At 44.3% G+C, this 17,797-nt stretch overlaps 1 protein-coding gene and 1 long non-coding RNA gene across 2 annotated transcripts; one reads left to right on the top strand and one right to left on the bottom strand.

The window, feature by feature from the left end:
* Positions 1–4,500: 4,500 nt before the first annotated feature.
* Positions 4,501–5,056, bottom strand: LOC308151432. The gene is made up of 3 exons (XR_013937293.1): positions 4,959–5,056; positions 4,809–4,868; positions 4,501–4,638 (listed from the first exon to the last, which is right to left on the bottom strand). It is a non-coding gene; the product is annotated as an uncharacterized lncRNA (long non-coding RNA).
* A 5,419-nt stretch (positions 5,057–10,475) lies between these two features.
* On the top strand, positions 10,476–17,401 carry LOC308150018 (TBC1 domain family member 24-like; the record flags this gene model as incomplete). Its single annotated transcript, XM_080522891.1, has 8 exons — positions 10,476–10,902; positions 11,425–11,800; positions 12,167–12,829; positions 13,232–13,387; positions 15,190–15,253; positions 15,354–15,452; positions 16,342–16,642; positions 17,229–17,401. 8 exons carry the CDS (start codon positions 10,476–10,478, stop codon positions 17,399–17,401), a joined length of 2,259 nt encoding a protein of 752 aa, XP_080379017.1.
* Between the last annotated feature and the right edge of the window lie 396 nt (positions 17,402–17,797).

The raw sequence follows: 17,797 nt of genomic DNA, 5'->3' as shown, positions 1-17,797 counted from the left end.
TTGACAATCCGTGGCAGCTAGGAAGGAGGTAGGGTTGAATAGATAGAGGGATGGATGGAGGGCGGACGAGGGCCCTGGAGGAACAGCTGGGGGACGGGCGTGGTGCTCAGGTATTGACAGGCCTGCTGTCATTATCAGCTGGACTCCTTCCCCTGCAGGAGAGAGAGAGAGAGAGAGAGAGAGAGAGAGAGAGAGAGACAGAGAGAGAGAGAGAGAGACAGAGAGAGAGAAGTTGACAAGACCCTGGCCTGTACCGACGTTAACGGATCCTAACGCACCTGGACTGGTTCATTAAGATTGTGCTCAAGAGTCTGGAGGGGGTCAGGTTTATGTGACTGTGAGGACCAACCGTTTCTCTCTGTCTTACCAGCTGTAGAACGAGGTGGAGGAATGGCTCAACCTGTGTGTGTTATGGGGTACGACCCGGGGGGACCAAAGAGGCGGCACAGAGCGAGAATCCGTTAGCCCGTGGGCGTGTTTATTCACAGGATTTAGGGAGGGGGTATGCGGGAGAATGTGTGGTGTGCTGATAGTCTTGGAGTATGGGATATGTGGATACCTATGTGTAATGCGTAGTCAAGACTATGTGTGTGGTCTACCGTGGGTGCGGGGTGACGTAGGCGGGCAGGGTGTTGTCAGTATGTGCGTGCGCCTGGCAACAGTACAGTCCGAGAGTCCAAAAGGGGATGTCCAAGGGAGGAGGCGAGGGTGGTACCGGGAGATCCGTCCAAGGGTGTCCAGGGGTTCGGGGGTGGCTCGAGGGGTTCTGAGGGTCCGTGGAGACGGGGCAGGGATCCGCGGGAATGCGAGAGCCGGGGCCGGGGAGACGCGAGGGAGGGTCCGTGGGAATCTTGGGAGAGAACACAAACGGGGTAAGGCAGGGTTTGGAAAGAAGGCAGGTTACTAGAAAAACACAAGGAGCAAGATAGTACCGTGAACATAAGGCTACGATCTGGCGATGAACTGCAGGTCTGGCAGGACCTCACTCTTTTCAGATTTCTCCTTGACCCACGCACCCGCTACCATTTTTACCACAGCAAAGCCGGCACCAAAAACCAACCCAAAAAATACCTTTCAATATCTTCCCTTTTGCTTCATTTCTTTGGCAATCTTCCGGTCAAATTCCTCCCTTTCACTGAAATAGTAGACATAAAAATCACAACTTTGTTGACAGAAACGTTGTCAACAGTTAAAAAAAAAAAAAAGAGTACATCAATAACAATAATCAATTCTTAAGGTATTATGCAACAGTAAATAGGGCGATAAGAGTTCAGGGCATTCTGTAAAAAAAAATATATTTATATACTCTCACCTCTGATGTAAACATGGACCATCAAGGAAGAGCTGTTCAGCCTGCCGCAATGTCACATTTTTGAGGAGGGCAAGGCCATGAATGATAGCCTACCAAAAAAAAGTAAGTAATTACATTTTTAAGATTTTTTATATCTGATCCAGTCTACCAATACAAAACACAAAGCCATTATATGGGTCCATACACAATGGCACTATTGCAGGCAACCTCTTTATATGTTTTGAAAGTGCAGGACCAGCAATGATTATCCCTACCTCCGGACACAGAACATCCAGGATGAACTTCACTTCATCCGTGAATTGCACCAGACATGGTGTTCTGTGTAATATTTCTCCAAGATGGCCGAAGAGGGTTTCCTGGTGTTCCTCGGTGCAGAGGTAGACAGGCACCTTAGGGGACTTCTTTAGAAAGTACTTCGCCTTCCCATTGAGTACATCCTGACAACAATTTTGTGGAAATTGGATCAGTGCATTGTGTGGTGGTTATGTGAATCAAAACAGGCATGAAATGTCACTTACATTCATACATTCATTCAAAAGATACAGTACAAGAAATGAGTCATAGTTAAATGATCTAAGTTGATCCTATTCCTAAAGACCCTAGGTGAAGCTTTACTTTGAGATCAAATATGAACATTTGCAAAATACCACCAAATGCCGTTCAGCCGCCTGTGATTGGACAATGAGGTCCACCAGTCTCTTCTCCTCTGCAGAGAGGTCAATGGCTGCCTGGACATGGGCTGGAAGTTTTGTCGTGCTGGCCCTCCCGCTTGGGACTCTGTAGACCGGGTTATGGTTACCCTTAAGCAACCCTCTGGCCTCATTGGTCCAAAAGGCAAACATCTGGCCATACCTTTCAAACAACAAAATACATTTTAAGTATTGGATAGCAAAAGGCTATGGCCTTGATGCCTGGGCTTTTTCCAATATCTTTTTAATGATGTTATACTGATAGAATGTGGGTGTTAACTTATGCATCCAACAAATGCTCCATTAAGTTTCAGATGTTTTACATCTTCTGCCAGTGACCCTATACATTAAGTGTTACCAAAATGAATACACATATTGGTCAGGGCTGTCATACCCTTGTATTTTGAAACACTCCATGAGAAAGAGACACCACCACTTGCGGATCCAAGGCATGTCCATCTGAAATAAATTACAGTGACGCGGATAATCTTTAGTCCATAATCTTCGAGATGAATAGTATGGTGCAACATAAACATTATTTTAACTAGTCTAATTGTTCTGTGGTTAAATGGTATTCTAACTTACCTCATGGAACTCAAACCCTGTGTTCAGGACAAGGGACAGGGTGTACTGGAACAGACAAAGCGGAAGGCAATTTTATTCATAATGTTGACAAAAGCCGGCATGTAATTACCCCCCCCCCCAAAAATAAAATAAAATAGACCTTACCATAAGCATAAAAACCCCACAGTCATTTCCATGGAGCTGGCGTGGTAAGTTCCCCATATCATAGCCAGTTTTTTCAGTCCAGGTCCCAGGGTCGATTTGCTGTGCTAGGTTGCTATAGAGAAATATACAATTATTGAGAGAAGGATATTATGTGTTAAGTAATGTAACCATTACAATTATTCAGTACTGGTGGACAAAAATCTACAGTGGCTGTCACATGTACAGTATGAGTCACATCAAAATGTACAGATTGAGGTTTCTTCTGTCTAACACAGAGTTGAAATCGGAGTTAACATCACAGATAGATGTTAATAATAATAAGATAAAATGAACAATATTCTTTTGAAAGAGATACATGTGACAACCAATGATGACATGTAATCAGAACATAGCAAAACCAGAGGCTATAGGAACATAGCCAAACAATTAGGGTTGGGTATGGTTTAATTTTTTTCAATTGTGGTGCCAAAAAACAAATCAATACTTTTCTAGTATTATACATGTTGAAACCAGTACCACTCAGTACTCTGTTCTGTTCTTGATACCCAACCCTAAAAATCATGCACACAGAGGAAATAGGAACATAGCCAAAACTTACTAGTACGTACAGGCTATAGGAACGTAGCCATAATGTAATTTTATATGAACTTGGCAACCGATATGTCTTATCTGTGGACCTAAACAGGACTCTGTAATCCGCATCTGCAAACCCGTATGGATGGTTTGCGTACTGAGAGTCCAAGAGGAGTAACTCTCTCCGCAATGGCTGCATGATCTATAATGCGGCAATAGGTTACGAGTTGCACAACAGTTAGTCATTAGGACAAGGAGTAGAGCTGGATTTCATTCTGTTGGAATACACATTATTCAAACTGCACAATAACCATACTCATATCATCTAATGACAGTAACAAAGCCTTACACAGAGAACGTAGTGGTCCGGCCCATTTGCATTGGTCCAAGCTGGGAAGACTAAGAAGTCTTTCATGTCTAACAGCATTAATATTTTTAACAGCATAAATGTTGTTATTTTATGTACACTGACTTACTGGAAAGTCAAGCATGGTGGGTGGTGTAGTCTTCCATGAAGGAACTACGAACATGTCCGCTATATAAATGTCTTTGCCCTACGGAATAAATGACATTGAAATACAAATGGTATAACAATGCATAAACAATTGCATTGTGTTTCATTTATGCTATAGTCTTGTTTGTATACTGTAGATTGACTTACATGTAGCCGAGCTACTTCTTTGATGATTGTCATGCAGGCATTCCCGATCTGCAAGAAACAAAACTCATCAGTGAACAAGCATGAAAGCAAATACAAAATATGCTTTAACCTTCCTTGTGTTCACCTACTTCCCACTACTCACAGTTGAATCCATGTCTCTTTGCAATCCCAGGCTCCAGAGTTCTTCACGCACCAGACATAATGGGTCCTTCTTTGACAATATATTCTTCCGCCAGCCGTCCCTTGTCCAGGACGTAATTGAGCTGCGAATAACAGTTATTAATTATAATTAGTTATTACCTATTGATTTATTTTGAGTCAGATAATGCTGTACTGTATACTTTGACTAAGAATTTATATTTGGATTGATTAGCTTACCAGTTGTTCCTGGATAGGATTCCAATCCTCGTCCCAGAACTTCTTTGTCGCTGCTGTTATGGAGGGCACAGTGGGGGCTGCTGCCACGCCAAGGGTCTCTGTCACGGGCACAGTGGGGGCTGCTGCCACGCCTGCCACGCCAAGGGTCTCTGTCAGGGGCACAGTGGGGGCTGCTGCCACGCCTGCCACGCCAAGGGTCTCTGTCAGGGGCACAGTGGGGGCTGCTGCCACGCCTGCCACGCCAAGGGTCTCTGTCAGGGGCACAGTGAGGGCTGCTGTTGGGGGCACTGCTGTCACTAAAAAACATAATGGAGATTTCCAGTCATTCATGTTAAGGCATGTTTGAAAAATCTAAATCATGAATTCCAAGAAATTCCTGATCCTGATATGCTGTGAGCCTCCAGCCATACAGAAAAAAAATAAGATGACAGGACAAGAACACCCCCACCTCCACCCCATTACTCACCAAGTGGTTCATCAGTGTCCATTGGAGCAGTGGCAGATGTGTCTGACAATACTGGGTTTCCTAAAAATAAAATAAATATTTCAACAATACTGTAATTAATGTGTTGCATTTTGATATAATTGCATAGCAAAACTAAATTTGGAAAGTTACCCAATACTGCCTGGCTGTGGATGTTCATTGCTATATCCTTTGTTCCAAAAGCCTTTTTGAGGTCATCCAGTCGTCGTTTGTTTTTGTTCATGTTATCGTGGTGGATATTATTCCTCATGAGGAATAGATGGGTTGATGGTAAACTCATGTTTAGGAAGTAGTTGGTTTTTTTCATCCTTGAAAACAACTGTTCTGCTACTTGACTGTTTACTTTTCCAGCAAGCTGCGGGACCAGGCGAAGCTTCCGAAGAGCATCACGGTCATCCTTTGTGTTATCTTCATGGAATCTGTCATAGAGAGCATAATGCTCTGCTGAACCGGTGATTGGATGGCCACCACTGTCTGGGACCAGTTTCTTACTGTTCAGCCAAGGTAGTGACACCTTCAGCTTTCCCTCTTTGGCCTGCGTTATGTTGTCTGGAGTTGGAGCAGATAGCCGTCCCTCAAAAGGTTTGAAAGGCAATATTTGTGGTTCTCTTAGATTCATGTGTGTTGCCAGTCCACGTGCAAAGTCATATATCACAATGTTTGGCATGTGTTTCCAAGAGAGGAGAAGATCTGTGAAGTCACGTGGGCTTTCCGCTCGAATGTTACATTTAATACTGTAAACGATGCCACATGGACACATAATCACAGCCCAGCCACCTGAAATATATTTTTAAAAGACATCAAATGAAACGGTTTTAAAAAGGATATGCTGCTAAAAATGTTTTCACCCTCAGAGATCATATTAATCAGAAGAAAGTAATCAGTAATATTAGCTCGGACATGTACTGTGTTAAATTGTAAGCTTACCTGACGCAGCCCAGATCTTTTGGAACACCTTGTCGTATGCCTCCCTTGACTTCATTTCAAGAGACAATCTCTGGAGGAGATCAGTGCGTGATCCAGATGAATCCAGTCCACACTCCTTACATAATGTGCGAATCACTTCAACCTACAAAATACAATATGTTCAAATGTATAGAGAGCTGCATGTTTTCAGGTGGAATCATGGCCTTAATTCACTCCTAAACGGAAAAATAAACAGTTATTTTTACCTTCTGCTTGTACAGTTCTTCTGTCTTCTGAGACTGTTATTTCCCGCACCTCAGCTTGTTTTGCTGGACGGATTTTCAGAAATTCTGTATTAATGACTTGGTTAGAGCGTCGTGTTTTTTTTCCAATCCAAGGAGCCCAATAGTGGAAAGTTGGCGGAACAGTAAATGTTTTTTGTTTGTTGACCTTTATAAAAGGAAAAGAAAAACGTTAATACATTCAAGAGTTGAAAGTGAAGTGCCATCTTGATAAACATCTACCACAACATGTATCTCCATGTGGTTGTCAGATTTCTGCAGTCATTGGAAAATGTTCAGCATGTTAGTGCCCATTAGTCTTGTCTTGCATTACTTGTTACAAATCCTCGGCCGATCCTTTCCCTTGAAAGTGCCTCCCAAAAAAGATCAATATCGACCTCTCCATTGAAGTCCTCAGGAGGTTGGGGAAGGTCACTCACTAAACAAATAAGGAGGAAATATTGTAAGTAAATTCTGAGAGCAATCCCGGTCTGCAATTAACATCTAAATCTGTCTATTCCATGAAAGCATTCTTACCTGACAAATTGAAGGCACCCTTCTTATGGAGGTCCATGATTACTGCAGGTGGATGATCACCACAGGTTACGCAAGAATACTCGTAATCATGTGCTGTGAGGGCTTCAAAGTGGAGGTAACCATGGAGCACAAGAAATTGTTATGCTACTACAGGAATCAAGTGATTTGACATTAGAAATGAATTTGTTTCATCTCTTGTGCAATGTGCTCTACAATCTGGGCACATGAATGATCGGATCGGTGAGCAGGGGCCAACTGTCGCGTCATTCATCTCATTAAGTTTCATAATTGGATTCAATTTTGTATAAGGCATCCTTTCTTTAGCGACAGTATAGGCTGCCCTGAACGAACTAGCTGTCTCCTTATACATACTGGATGTGAGTTCTGCTACTTTCTTCGGAAGCACTTGCTTTTGTTTGAGCTCTGCTATTTCAACAGTTTCAACGTTGGGTGTCATAAGTTATCACACTTCATGGACTGTGTTGTCTCTCATGAATGAATGAATGAATGAATGAATGAATGAATGAATGATCTTTATTGTCATTATAACAGGTACAACGAAATTTCAATGCAAGCCCTAGGTGCTAACAATCAAACACAGTCCTAAGATAATAAAAAACAAGAATGAGACATAAATAGACATAAATAGGGGGATAAGTGATCAGTAGACATCTGAGAATGTATCTATTATGTAACTTCTGTACTTCTATACTTCTATACACTATATGGCCTATTCACAGGGGGGAGTTTGCATGTAACTGTGTACTTTTATAAACATAATGAACTAGTAACTTATATACAGTATATGAACCTAACACAAGAATGTACATATTGCAGGGTTACATGGTACCCTCATGGTACATATATACCGTATGTCTACTACTGTGTTACAGTGAAAGCTCTGGCATTTGAGTTTCCCTCTTTTCTGATCGGAATCACAAGATCTGACTTTGCTTGAGCTCATGCCTGACATTAGGCTACACCAGGGTTTAGGGTTAGGCATGTGACGACAATTATTGACTTCCTTTCCTGGTCCCTGCTGTGAATGCTAACCTGCAGCTGGTTCCATAGCAGACTGACTGTCATCATACCCACCTAAAGCTGACAGTCAAAAGGAATGCCACCTTAAGCTATGTACTGAGATGGTAAGACAAGCTAATCTAGCAACAGATATGGCCAAACGTGAGACATCATACACAACAGTCAGCTAGCGCAGTTAGCTAGCATAATGCTAATGCCAGCAGCAAGACAGGATCAGCTGATGACAAAGCGATCACGGTTTAAATGTGTATCTCTGCATCCGATCTATAATAGATATAAACCTATTCATCGTTGCAATCTACAGAGCCACTTACCAGGGATCTTGAGACATGTTGACGAGAGTTACAGTTAATAGTGGTTGGTGGTTAAAAATGGTTATTTCCTCCTCGGACTGTGTGATCAGCTGTCAGCTCTGCTTGTTTGGGTGATACGTCACAACCGCGTCCTGTAAGGGACAATGTTCCCGAAAGAAAAAAAGAACGCAACTTACTTTTGTCAATTAGCATAGAACACCATAGTACAGTGTTATGTACTTTGTCAGATTTTAGTGAAGTGAACGTTTGGGGTTTGACATAATCACTGTCAATGTTGTGTTGTTTGAAGCAATGAGATGGTTATGTATTGTATGTTATTTAGTCGTAGCCTACATAATATAGGGCACATTATCATGGTTATAATCACTGGTTATGACTGTTTTCGGCATATTAAGACAACAACTCTTGTTTTCTTGTTGGAATATGACCTATGAAGCATATGATACTAGTATGTCCCATGGCATAACACTGTGCTAAGCATTCTGGCAGTACGGCTATCTGTCATCAACTCTGCCTTATTATGTGTTGTGGGAATCCATATATATGTTACGGTACATGTGGGAATACGGCACATGTGGGAAGGGTTAGGTTAACTAGGGTTAGGTGCTACGTCGACTTGGTACATGCTGGCATGTCTAACCCTACCCCTAACCCTAACCCTAGCACCTAACCCTAACCCTAGTTTTCTCACATGTAGTATTCCCACATGTACGGTAACATATTGTAGCGAACGGGAATCTTCTAGTGTAACTCGCCCCATGCGGGGATCGAACCCCGATCTCCCGCATAACCGACGGCCGCGCTAACCACTATACCAAGAGAGTTAACTCCCTTGGTGGAGCTGTTAACGGGGCCTCATACAGGATCGTTACACTATCCTCACCGTTCGGGAGAGCGTGCCCTCACGCTTCACTATGTCAAGTCCCTCACGTGGACACGCCTCTCCGATGGCCTTCCTTCCATCCCACTGCTGACACCAGTGTAGCGAACGTGAACTGGTAGTGTAACTCGCCCCATGCGGGGATCGAACCCTGATCCCCCGCATAACCGCCGGCCGCGCTAACCACTACACCAAGAGAGTTAACTCCCTTGGAGGAGCTGTTAACGGGCCTCATACAGGATCGTTACACTATCCTCACCGTTCGGGAGAGCGTGCCCTCACGCTTCACTATGTCAAGTCCCTCACGTGGACACGCCTCTCCGATGGCCTTCCTTCCATCCCACTTCTGACACCAGTGTAGTGAACGGGAATCTTCTAGTGTAACTCGCCCCATGCGGGGATCGAACCCCGATCTCCCGCATAACCGACGGCCGCGCTAACCACTATACCAAGAAAGTTAACTCCCTTGGTGGAGCTGTTAACGGGGCCTCATACAGGATTGTTACAATATATATATATATATATATATATATATATATATAGTATACAGAGTAGATTGTCCTACAAAGACACTTAGATTTAGATTTAAATGTATTGGACCCCTATACTTTCTTTTATTTATCTTTTTTTTCTTTTTATTATTACAACTTGATCTTTTCAGTTTGTAAAGCGTCTTTGAGTGTAGAAAATCACTATATAAGTCCAATGTATTATTATTATTATTATTATTATTATTATTATTATATATAATTATATATATAATAAGAGGATTATCTCATGTTAAGTCATTACATTATGTTATGTCATTACTGTCATGTACATTTCCTTCAGTCACAGGATCATGGGGTTTCTTTTTTCTTTTCTTTTTTCCTCCACTCCTCTCCGCAACATGTAACATGCCCCCATATGAGAAGTATTTGTAGAGGTTTTCTGTTTCATAACCAAACAATGTGTGTTTGGATCAAAACAATATCTGTTGTGTGAAATAATAACCTGCGCTAATTCCTGGAATTCAGAAGGCTTCATCTGGCCTTTAAGTCTGTCACATAATGTGTAATAAGCGTCATAGAACAACTTAGTTCCTTAAATTAGAGACTTAAAGTCGTCTTAAAGTGTTTCAGTAACTGCTGGTACAAGCCTAACGTCCGTAGAGAACTGACAGGTTAACCTAAAATGTAGTACATGTAGTAGTATATGAAAACATGTAATTTATGATCTAATAAACACAACTCTATGGTGATGTCATGTGAATGTGTGAAGTTTAAACATTTAACTATATATTAAACTTTGGCTTAAACACAGGTGTTGATGTCCTTCATTACTGATAGGTAATGAGCAATAAAGAACAATAATTAAAAGCATTAAAGCGTCGTTTTGTTTTGATTCTACAGACATTTATTGTGTATTGGGTGCTGTCCAGGATTATTCTGATAAGTCGAAGGAGACTCTCCATGTCGCCACAGTATCTGAATCACAGGAATTTTCCACTCAGATAACACAGACAAGACAACAACAAACAAACCACGCCGATTTTTTTCCTCTTTCTTTTCGGTCACATGACCACCATCCACCCAACCACACACAACCCTGTATAAAAACCCCCATCCAAAGCATTGCAGACAAGAGACACTCCCAGAGCCTCGCCTTGTAATTCCACAGAGGAGCGTTACTTTCCCGCCCGCCGGCGAGCATGATCCACGTTTCACGGACACCCGAGTTCTCCAACTGTAGGACCGTGAGTTTAGACTCAACATCTCCGATGGACACAGTCACCGACCAGGACCTGAGCTCACCTCCCAGAGACACGAGACAAAGGTCCCACTCCTACTACAGCCCGGAGGACGCCAGACACTACGGCTTACAGACGGAGACGGAGCAGAACTTTGTGAGGCCTCGCTCCAGGTCTTTTTACAGCTACGAGACCTCAACTGAAACCTCCTCCACCGAGGGGAACTTTACCAGGTCTAACTCCATGAAGCCCAGGTCCAACTCTTTGGTGCTGCAGAGTAACCTGGGGAAGAAAGAGAAGACCCCTGGGATCGTGGCTCGGCTCCTACAGAAGAAACCTCACAAACCCAAACCCAACAAGCACACATCATTACCCAGAGATCTTGATGGTATGGAAACAACCTTTTACAATAGAGAATTTCATATGGCATTGACTTGTCAAGTCAATAAGTAAGCCTAGCATTCACAAAAACTATTATTCTAATTGTCTTGCTTTTTTTCATTCTCAGAATTAACAAAAGTAACAGCTGGGGGGAAAAAACAGAGCAATTGATCCTAAACAAGAGAATCTTTGTTGGAAGAAGACAGAAGTTTATTATACATAGACCATAATCTCCTTTCCATGTTATCTTCTTCTTAAAAGAAGGGGCGGCGGTAGCCTAGAGGTTAGAGAGGCTGGCTAGCAATCGGAAGGTCGCTGGTTCGATGCCCCGCCTCAGGAGGGAGCTGCATGTGCCCTTGAGCAAGGCACTCAACTCCTAATTGCTCCAGGTGCGCCGACTATGGCTGACCCTGTGCCTAGAGCAAAAAATACCAAAATAAAAAGTTGATTGCATTGCAAATAAAACATTCTTCTTCTTATTATTATTATTATTATTATTATAAAAATGTCCTTCTCCTCTTCCATACAGGCGGCGGAGGGAATCTAAAGGGAGTCCCCATGATGACCATCTCAGAGTCGGACAACTGGGAGATCAGCTCCTGCTCGGGGATGAAGTACGGCCAGTTCGTGGAGTGGGAGAGGATCGACCCGGAGGCGGCGGAGCGCTACCGGAAGATCCTGCAGAGCGACCTGCAGCAGATGAAGACCATGGGCCGCTCCGGTTTCTGGGCCATGCCCCACACGCTGCGGGCCAAGGCCTACTACCACATCATCCACGGCATCAACACCCGGGCCATCACCCCGGATAGGGACATATACCAGGACGTGGTGAAGCAGCTCTTCGGGGAGCACAAGATGAGGACACACCCCTTCCCGGAGTACATGGAGGATGGTGTTATCCCCAGGTACTGGCTGTGAAAACTGCCACACATAAAATGGTGGCCTGTCCTGTCCCTGTTGAGGTGCTGCTCAGGGGTGAAACCATTGTGCACATTAACGTTTGATGGGTGGATGGATAGGAAGTGTGTCGTTATAGTGTTTATGTAATATTACCTAAACACTGTATTATCTCTCCCTCTCTCTCTCTCACTCTCTCTCTCTGCCTCTTTCTTTTTCTCTCTCTCTCTCCCTCCCCCTCTCTCTCTCTTTCTCTCTCTCCCTCCCCCTCTCTCTCTTTCTCTCCCTCCCTCCCCCTCTCTCTCTCTTTCTCTCTCTCTCTCTTTCTCTCTCTCCCTCCCCCTCTCCCTCCCTCTCTCTCTCTCTCTCTCCAGGTACTGCCTCAACAAAGCGGGCCTCAACTCCGTCAAGAAGCTCCTCCTCTGCCTGGGCAAGCACTTCCCCGACATCAACTTCTGCCCCATCCTCCCGGCCCTGGTCTCCCTCCTGCTGCACTTCAGCGAGGACGAGGCCGAGTGCTTCCACAGCATCTGCCGTCTCATCGCCTACAACGACCCAAACAAACGCTACATCGACCAGACCTTCCTCACCTACCGAGCCTCCTGCATGACCTTCGGCGACCTCGCCAACAAGTACTGCCGCGGCATCCGCAAGCTCATCGCCTCCTCCAACCAGAACCTCTTCGAGTTCTACTCCGACTGGATCATGTGGATCTTCGCCGACCTCCCCTTCACGTACGCCATCAGGGTGCTGGACGTCTACCTGCTGGAGGGCTACAAGGTCCTGTACAGGGTGGCGCTGGCCCTGCTCAGCCTCTACAAGACGTCCGTGTCGTCGCGAGTGGCGGACGTGGAGGACTTCCGGAGGGACATGAAGAGCTTCGTGGAGAACGTGGCGCGCCACTGCACGGCGGAGAAGCTTCTAGAAAGGGCCTTCAGTATCCAGATGCCCACGCGGTGGGAGCTCAACCTCCTGTTCAACGCCAACAAGGACTCGCTCATGCAGAAGGGCATCAGCATCGACCAGAAGAGGGGCGAGTAAGTGAGGCTGCAAGAGCTCTCTGATTACTATATAATAGACGTGTGATGACACGTACAGCAAAGTGTAATAAGCAGGTTGTATAACACCTCTTCACTCATATTTACTGTATTCATATCAGGTCTACTTTAAGATAAGACAGTTTTTGAGATGATACAGCATGACCTAATCTCACCCGAATACAAAATATCGTATCCTTTTGATCAAGAGTTCAGTTCTAAGAGTAAATGTGAATTCCTAAACTACATATTCTAATTTAGGGGGCGCTTGGTGGCGTAGCACACTAAGGAGTCAGCCATGTAATCGCAGGGTCCCCGGTTCGGCCCGATTACGGCCGTCGACCTATCCTGCATGTCCTCCCCTCCTCTCTCTCACCCATCTGTTGGTGTTCAACCCTACAGGCAGTCGTTCCACGTGGTGGACTTTGGCACCATCAAGTCCAGTGTCGTTACTCCAACTGAGATGAGGATCGTCTGGGCCTGGATCCCCGAGCGCTTCGCCCTCTTCAGCCCCATCAGGCTGTACAGCACCAGCCAACATGGCCGCAGCCTGGCCTCGTGAGTGACGCTCTCTTTCCACCATTTCATGTCCCCTCACTAGACATGGGCCTTGGGGTGAAAAAAAACTAAAAAAAGTATTCACTTTTTTATTAAAAATAGTGCAGAAATTGCTTTATACTACTACTAATAATAATAATAATACATTTTATTTATAAAAGCACTTTACATATAAAATCTCAGAGTGCTACAACACAGTAAGATAAAGCAAAAAACATTCAATTAAAAGGCTAAAAAAAGGCTCTATTAAAAAGGTGGGTTTTAAGGCCACGTTTAAAAGCATCCACAGACTGTGGTGCCCTTAGGTGGTCAGGGAGAGCATTCCACAGCCTGGGAGCAGCCGAGCAGAAGGCCCGATCTCCCATCGTGCGGAGCTTGGTCCTGGGGGTCTTGAGGAGGTTGGTGGCAGTAGAACGGAGGGTGCGTGAGGAGGTCTGAGGGGTATGGAGGAGATACTAGCTTATCCTGATGTGATTTTGGGTCAAAGAAATGTAAGGATACTGGGTGGTAGAACGCACATATCTAGGAAAAGTGATGAAAGGAGGGTCCTGGAATTCGATCAAGCGCAAAGATATAATTTATTGTTGTTTACTCACTTGGCCCCAACCGTGACCCTATTTCCCACCAATGGTTTAGGTTGAGATTTGGTAAAGGCAAACTGCTCCTAGATCCATGAGTATTGCCTTAGAGGCAACAAGAGGCAGCTCGCTGACTGAAATACAGTAGCTACAATAAGATATCCCTAATCTGACAACCTTATATAAGGTAGATGATCATGAAAGACTTTGTTGTTAGTATCAACATGTTTTTCTTGTACATGACAAAGTGTACTCCAGTTCACTGGCGGGAAGAGCTGTTTACGGCAAAAGGTTTATAGGGGATGTTTTTCACACACTTCTAGAAATGTTGATTGACTGAAAAGCTGGAAAAAGGTGCTGAAAAGGGAAAGTGAGTCTGATAACTGTCATTGGCAACCTCCTTTTCTTCAGAAACACTCTGAATTCCTATGGTTCAATTAGTTTTGTGTCATAGTCTCTCAACAGGTCAATAACTTGTGTCTCTCTCTGTCTCTCAATCTCTATTATCTATGCTGGGTGACGCAATCTCCTGTCCTTGAAAGCTTGATATGTGAATTCCTTGACTTTACCACTTTTGTCACTTGATGTTTACTGGCCCTGCCTCTGCAGACATGCTCTTGAAAGGGCACTTGCCATATGCAGGGTGGTCTTGACCAGACGCGACCCCAATTAGTAGTCTGGCCCTGACCAGTGCGTGACCTCTCGAGCGAACTTTCACCCCCACCCGGAATTCCGAGGACAGGGGTTTTCCTCACACGTTTAGCCACTGCTAGTCTAGACCTAACGCAGAATGATAGAATGTAGAATGTAGAATGATATAATGTAGAATGTAGAATGTAGAATGTAGAAAACGATTCTACTTGATGATCCAGCATGATTGATGGTGTAAAGTCAACATATGCTCTTGATTGTATTAGATTACGAGCTGTAGGCAGTTAATGTGGGGCGGCAGTGGCTCAGGAGGTAGCGCCGCCATCTAATGATCGCAAGGTCGGCAGTTCAGCGGTTTGAACCCCGGCTGGCCACGTGTCGAGGTGTCCTTGAGCAAGGCACTGAACCCCTAATTGCTCCAGGGTCGCCGTCTATGGCCGACCCTTGCCTCGAGCATAAAATACCACATTCAACAATTGACTGACTAATTGATTGCATGGCAATACAACTATTATTATTATTTCAATGAGTTGAAATGACAATGAATGCCTTTCATTTTCTCATTCTGTCAAGATTTTACTCTCATGTTGAGGGACACGAACCCGCTGTCTTACTTCTCAAAACGGTGGATGAAGAGGTGAGTCCATGTACTGTATATAATAACAACAAATACTTCTTCTAATGTGACACTAAAACAGAATGCGATGCAACCATTTCAACCCAGTGTTCCCCCACAGGTGTGTGGTGCTTTCCTGTCAACAGATCTGACAGAGAGAATGAGGGACGACACTGAGGGTCTCAACTTCTTTGGGACGGGACAGAGCTTTGTCTTCACGGTGAGAGACGCGGGAAAACTAAGATCTGAAACAGTGGCGTCGTTAAGCTTGGGTGCCTGGGGCTATAGCCCCGAATGTTTTATGTTTGATGGCCATCTAGCGCATCGCCATCAATTTCACGCATAGAAACCACCACCCAGTCGACAAAACGTGGGCTGGGCTAAGCCCCCAATGTTTCAAGATCCTAACAACGCCTCTGATCTGAAATAACTAATTACAACGGTTTCTTCTTATAGTTTCTTCTTATAACATTGTATATTAATTAAGTTTGGAACATGCTTGGCTGCTCTTTTACTGTCTCATTGCCATGGTAATTCTGCTTTCAACCAAAACTAGACTAAATTCCATTCCGATTAATTAATTGAATTGTGTGTTGTGGCCTGGGTTGGTCCAGTGGTCCAGGCTCTAGCACCACGGCCTACAGTGCACACACATAACCATGTCGGCATGGGTTCATATCTGGTCCATACTCTGACATACCCTGACATACCCTCTCCTGTTTACATTTACATTTACATTTTTGGCATTTAGCAGACGCCTTATTCCAAAGCGACTTACAATCAATACATTTGACTACGCAAGTGAATCATCAATCCACCAGTCGTAGCAGGAAGAGTAATCCAGCTCAGGCCCGGGGCCATTGGCAGTCTCTGTGATAGAAGGAACAATCTTCTTCTATCACCTTCTTCTAAACTTAGACTTATTTTTATTTTGTTATTATTATATAGACACTGGAGAAACAGAGAAACAGTACAAGGGGGGCAATATAAGTGTTTACCTCCTGTCTTTCTCTGCTGTCTCTGTCCAATAAAAACAGGAAACAAATACAAGAGTGGGACTACCCCGCTCCCCCCAAAAATAAAAAAATCCTAACTGTGTGTCCTTCCAGCTTCGCCCAGGCATGGAGCGCTACCAGCGGACCGTAGTCCAGCTCACGGCCAGGAGGAACACCCCTCAGGCTCAAGCCTGTAGCCGTGTCTCCTCCTCAGACAGAGAGGACCCCTCGTCTGCCGCCACCAACCTGACCTGCCCTGCGGGGACCCCCCAGGACCCCAGCTACCTGACCATCCCCTTCACAGCCCCCTCCTCCGAGGGACCCCTGTCTGCCACTCCCAAGAGAGCTAAGGAGCAGGGCGCCTCCATGTTCATTGCAGGAGACAACGAGAGGCTAATCATTGGTGAGCTGCTGTGTTCACGCTTCACACAGTGTTTTTGCTGATTAGACTCATTGGTATTGTTGTTGTTGTTGTTATTGTTATTGTTGTCGAACAGAGGCATGTTGGTAAAGAGATTGATACCTGTTTGTTTGCAAAGGCACAGTCTTTACCATACACAACTGTATAATATATGTAATACTGTGTCATGGTGACTGTTGTAGGCCTACATGGCCCTAAAACATGACTAAAACCAGCCTTTATGAAAAAGCCCTGCAGGGTATTCCATCGAAGAATCTAGGCTTATTTGGGTAAATCCTGCGAGACTTATCGAAATAAGCCTGGATTTTCCTTTAGCGACGTTGATGGAATACCCCCCTGATTGCAATAGGAGCATGTGTATCACAGTGCAATCGTACCAGTACACTGTACACAGTTTTTTTAAAGACTTTTAAGGTTTTCAGAAACCTCTCTCTTTGTATGTTTTTGGTATTGGTATCAACATTACAGTACCATTAAGTCTAGCTCGGGGAGGGCTTGCTAAAAGTGGTCTGTTGACAGTGTATATTCACTAATGACGTCTTTACAGTGAGTTTGATGCATGTACCTACTGTTTTCTCAGGCGGCGATGGGGGTCATGCTCTCTGCCTGCAGGCAGGCCTGGAGGGGGGGTACACGCAGCGCTGTGACACCTTCGAGAGCGCACCGCTCTGCAAGAGCCACTTTAAGATTCAGTCCCTGGAAGTCTGGGGGATACAGAACTCAATTTCCTTCTCGCACTACTTTTCGCGGTAATAGGAGGAGATTTGGTGCACTTTCACCTCGTCCGGGTTAAGGTCACATCGAACTGTTTTGATTCCCCTCCGATAACTCTATCAAGTCTGTTTGATTAGATTGTAATTTTTTCAGTGCTTTTCTCAAACATTAATGTTTATTAATAGACACTTTGTATGTAAACAATGTATGGCGCATGTGTGTATTATATCCAGAGATGCCACATTATTGAACATGTTTTATAGTATTGTTTCCAATTTCTGTCACAGGCCTCTCTATGTGATGTTTTTAATTTATCAGCATTAGGTATTTGAATTGTAGCCTATAGATATTCATAGGTTTGTTATCAAGATATGTATATCCAAGAGTCTCTTTTTGACATTGTTTGAATGTAAAACATATAAACGATGTATACGG

The sequence above is a fragment of the Nansenia antarctica genome (assembly GCF_963989245.1).
Source record: "Nansenia antarctica genome assembly, chromosome: 2".
In the NCBI taxonomy this organism is placed as follows: Eukaryota; Metazoa; Chordata; class Actinopteri; order Argentiniformes; family Microstomatidae; genus Nansenia; species Nansenia antarctica.
The sequence above is the reverse complement of the archived record's forward strand: the minus strand, read 5'-3'. Positions and strand labels throughout refer to the sequence as shown.